The 3,860-nt window shown below is 36.2% G+C and overlaps 1 protein-coding gene across 1 annotated transcript; it reads left to right on the top strand.

Moving 5' to 3' along the window:
* Positions 1 to 442: 442 nt before the first annotated feature.
* On the top strand, positions 443 to 3,529 carry HELRODRAFT_176320 (hypothetical protein; the record flags this gene model as incomplete). Its single annotated transcript, XM_009023543.1, has 4 exons — positions 443 to 561; positions 1,913 to 2,120; positions 2,439 to 2,567; positions 2,942 to 3,529. 4 exons carry the CDS (start codon positions 443 to 445, stop codon positions 3,527 to 3,529), a joined length of 1,044 nt encoding a protein of 347 aa, XP_009021791.1.
* Positions 3,530 to 3,860: the final 331 nt, after the last annotated feature.

Here is a 3,860-nt window from a genome sequence, read left to right as displayed (position 1 = left end):
ATATGTGTGTGTCAGTTTCATATTGTCATTGGCATCATCGTCATCATCAATGTCGTCGTCATCATCATCATCATCAACGTCATCGTCATCATCGTCATCATCATCATCATGATCAACAGCATCAGCAGCAGCATCAGCAGCAACAACAACAGCTGCAGAAGCATCGCTTATACTTTTTTTCATTAGTCCATGACAAATCAATTGCAATGGCGAAGTCATTATTTACGTCATCGTCTTCTTCTTTGACGTCATCATCGCCGCCATCATTATTACGTCATCATCATTATCGTCCTTACATCATCATCATCATCATCATCATCATCCTCCTCCTCATCATCATCATCATTATCAGGACATCAGCCGAACGGCGTACCACAACAGCAGCAGCTACATCGTCGTCTTCAGCTGCGAAGACACCAATGTCAAGGTCATCCGACAGTTGATGACCTGGTTTCAGTTTCTGATCCTTTTCCTGTTGCCCCTGGCCGCCATGTTTTTCTGCTACTCTTTCGTTATTAAGGTTCTTTGGAAGAGTACCAAAGAACTGAATAAGCTAACTGGGTTAGCTCGTTTTAAGCTTTCGTTGTTTCCATTATTGTAATGATGATGATGATGATGATGGTGGTGATGAAAGTAATGATTATGATAGTTTCGACAAGGATAAATAATAAAATTATTCGTAGCATTAAACAACAACAGCAAAATAGCAGTATAATAATATTATTATCAACAAATATACAGCAACAACAACAACAACAAACAACAACAAACAACAACAACAAACAACATCCACAAAAACTGCAGTAATCATGATGAATAAAACTCACGAGAAACCGATAAATTAAGGAAAGAATCAATCACCATTTCATTCACAATCATACACACAACACAAAACAACACACACACACGCACACACACACACACACACACACACATACACTCATGACTCTTACACATATACACAAAACGATAAAGTATAAAGAAATGTACACTGGCTTGTTTCGTTTGTGTGAATGTGTGAGTAAATTGAAGAGTGTGTGTATGTGTGTGTATGTGTGTATGTGTTTGTGTGTGTATGTGTGTTTTTATTTTCATTTTTTCGCCTTGTTTACCATTTGTTAAACGCTTGAATGCACTGTCGTTTGTTTAGTATCTCGCTTGGTAATTAGAGTTGGTTTGTTTGTATGTTTGTTTGTATGTTTTTTTATATGTTTGTTTGTTTGTTGTATGTATGTATGTTTGTATGTTTGTTTGTTTGTTTGTACGTAAGTATGTATTGTATGTATGTATGTATGTATGTATGTTTGTTTGTTTGTTTGTATGTGTGTAAGTATGTATTGTATGTATGTATGTATGTTTGTATATTTATGTATGTATATATGTATGTATGTATGTTTGTTTGTTTGTATATATGTATGTATGTGCATATTAATATTATTTATTAACATCAGAAACAATTTTGTGGCAATAGCAGTAGCTGCAGTAGCAGCAAACGTAGTAGTAGTAGTAGTAGCAGCAGCAGCAGTAGTAGTAGTAGTAGTAGTAGTAATAATAACAATAATAATAATAATAATAATAATAAAAACTTGTAATAACTGTAACAATGCTTTTGATTTAAAAACGTAATTGATGGTGAAAGTTCAAGGTGAACTTTTTCATTCTACATTCATTCATTCTTTTCAGTCGCTACTTTCCAACTATCATAACCACCATCGTCGCCACCAACTTCATCGCCATCATCATCATCGTCATCATTACTATCACCATCGTCGTCCTCGTTATCATCATCATAAACATCGACAGCTTCTTCTTCATAAACAACAACATCACAATCATCTTCATCATCAACGACAACAACAACAACATCATCAACATCATCAATAACAACAACAACATCAACAACCCTATCCAGACAATCTGACGGAAATAGTTGTATGCAGTTACAACAGCTGCAAAAACAGCAACAACAACAAAATAAAAGAACGAAAATGGTTACCATGGCGATCACGTGCCCGTCTGCTAAAAATAGAAACAGCGGTATGACGTTGATGATGACGTCAGAGGGGGCCGTCAACAAGCGCGCGAAAGGTAGCGGGGATTTGAAAGATTCCCGCAAACAGGTCATTATTTTTTACCATAGATATAGAAGCTAATAACTTTATTTTCTATGGTTTTTAATTAATAGGATTTTTATTTTTATTATCGTTATCGTCGTCGTCATCATTAGACTTAGATCGACAACAACAACAATAACCACCACAACAACAACAACCACAACAACTACTACAACAACAACCACAACAACCACAACAACAGCTACAACAACAACAACAACCCATAACAACAATCATAACTACAACAACCACAAAAACAACCACAACAACATCAACAACTACAACAACCATAACAACATCAACAACAACAACAACGATAATCAGGTAATCAAGATGTTGTTGGTAATAATCAGCTTGTTCTTCCTTTGCTTCGGACCGAAGTGGGTGATTAACGTTTTGAAGAAACATCAAACTGAGAACTTGTTCCTCGGAGAATTAATTTTCTTTCTCGGAGTCAGTTTAATTGTCGTTGTTGCGGTAATAATGAATATGATGTAGTAGTAGTAGTAGTTGTTGTTGTGGTGATAATGATGTTGTTGTTGTTGGGGTGGGGATAATTTGGCTGTTGTAGTTGTGGTGATAATAATAATGTTGTTGTTGTTGTTGTTGTTGCGGTGATGAATTTGTTGTTGTTGTTGTTGTTATGATGATGAAAATTTTGTTGTTATCGATAATGCTGTTACTATTGCTGTCATTGTTGGTGGTCGTGTGGTGTCATTGTTGTTGACAGCGATGTTGTTGTTGTTGTTGTTAGTGATGATGACGACGATAGCATTTTGTTGACCAACAAACCAACCAACCGACCAACCGACCGACAACTCACTCAGATCTCAGCAGACTACCTACCATTCCTTCACACCTGCGCCAATCCCGTCATCTACTGCTTCCTCTCTTCCAGTTTCCGGAAAGGACTTCGACTCGCCTTTTCCGGTATTATAAATAAATGTCAGAGCTCCGGATTTTGTTGTTGTTGTGGTGGTCGCCGTAGGTGCAACAACAACAACAACAATAACAAATGTCTATCGACAAATGGTTGCGGTTGCTGTTGTTGTTTCTGTAACAAAGTTTCAACAATCGAAGATGAGGAATACGATTCTAGTTGCGTCATGCAAACTCAGTACTCGACCACTCTAAACAACAACAACAACAACAACAACATCAACAACAACAACAATCTGACACAGCAACAGTTGCTAAAGCTTAAAAATTGTGAATACAGCACCGTTGTCAGGTCCGATAAAGATGACGACCATAATAAAATCGTACACATTGATGACGACAATGATGACGTCATTGTCAATAACATCAACAAAAATGACAACAACAACAACAACAATAGCAATAATAATAATAATAATGACGCTAACATGTCTACTAGAGAAAAAGAAGCAATTGTCAATATTGATCATTGTTGATTGTGTGGATTAAGTGTTGTTGTTGGTGATAAAAATAATTATGATGATGGTGTTGATGTTGTTTTTGTTGTTGCTGTTGTTGTTGTTGGTAGTGTTGATGATGATGGTGAGGATGATGATAGTTATGATGATGATGATGTTGATGTATTTGTTGTGGTTGTTGTTGTTGTTGTGTAAATCAACACTTGGCTGGAGAATTTTGATATTTTCGATTCCAAAAGAAAAAGACTGTTAACAAAAAAGTACAAATGCGAACAACAACAACAACAGCAGCAACAACAACAACAGCGGCATCAACAACATTATTAACAACAACAACAACAACAACAAC

Source organism: Helobdella robusta, assembly GCF_000326865.2.
Source record: "Helobdella robusta unplaced genomic scaffold HELROscaffold_37, whole genome shotgun sequence".
Lineage (NCBI taxonomy): Eukaryota > Metazoa > Annelida > Clitellata > Rhynchobdellida > Glossiphoniidae > Helobdella > Helobdella robusta.
This window is presented reverse-complemented; position numbering and strand designations above follow the sequence as displayed.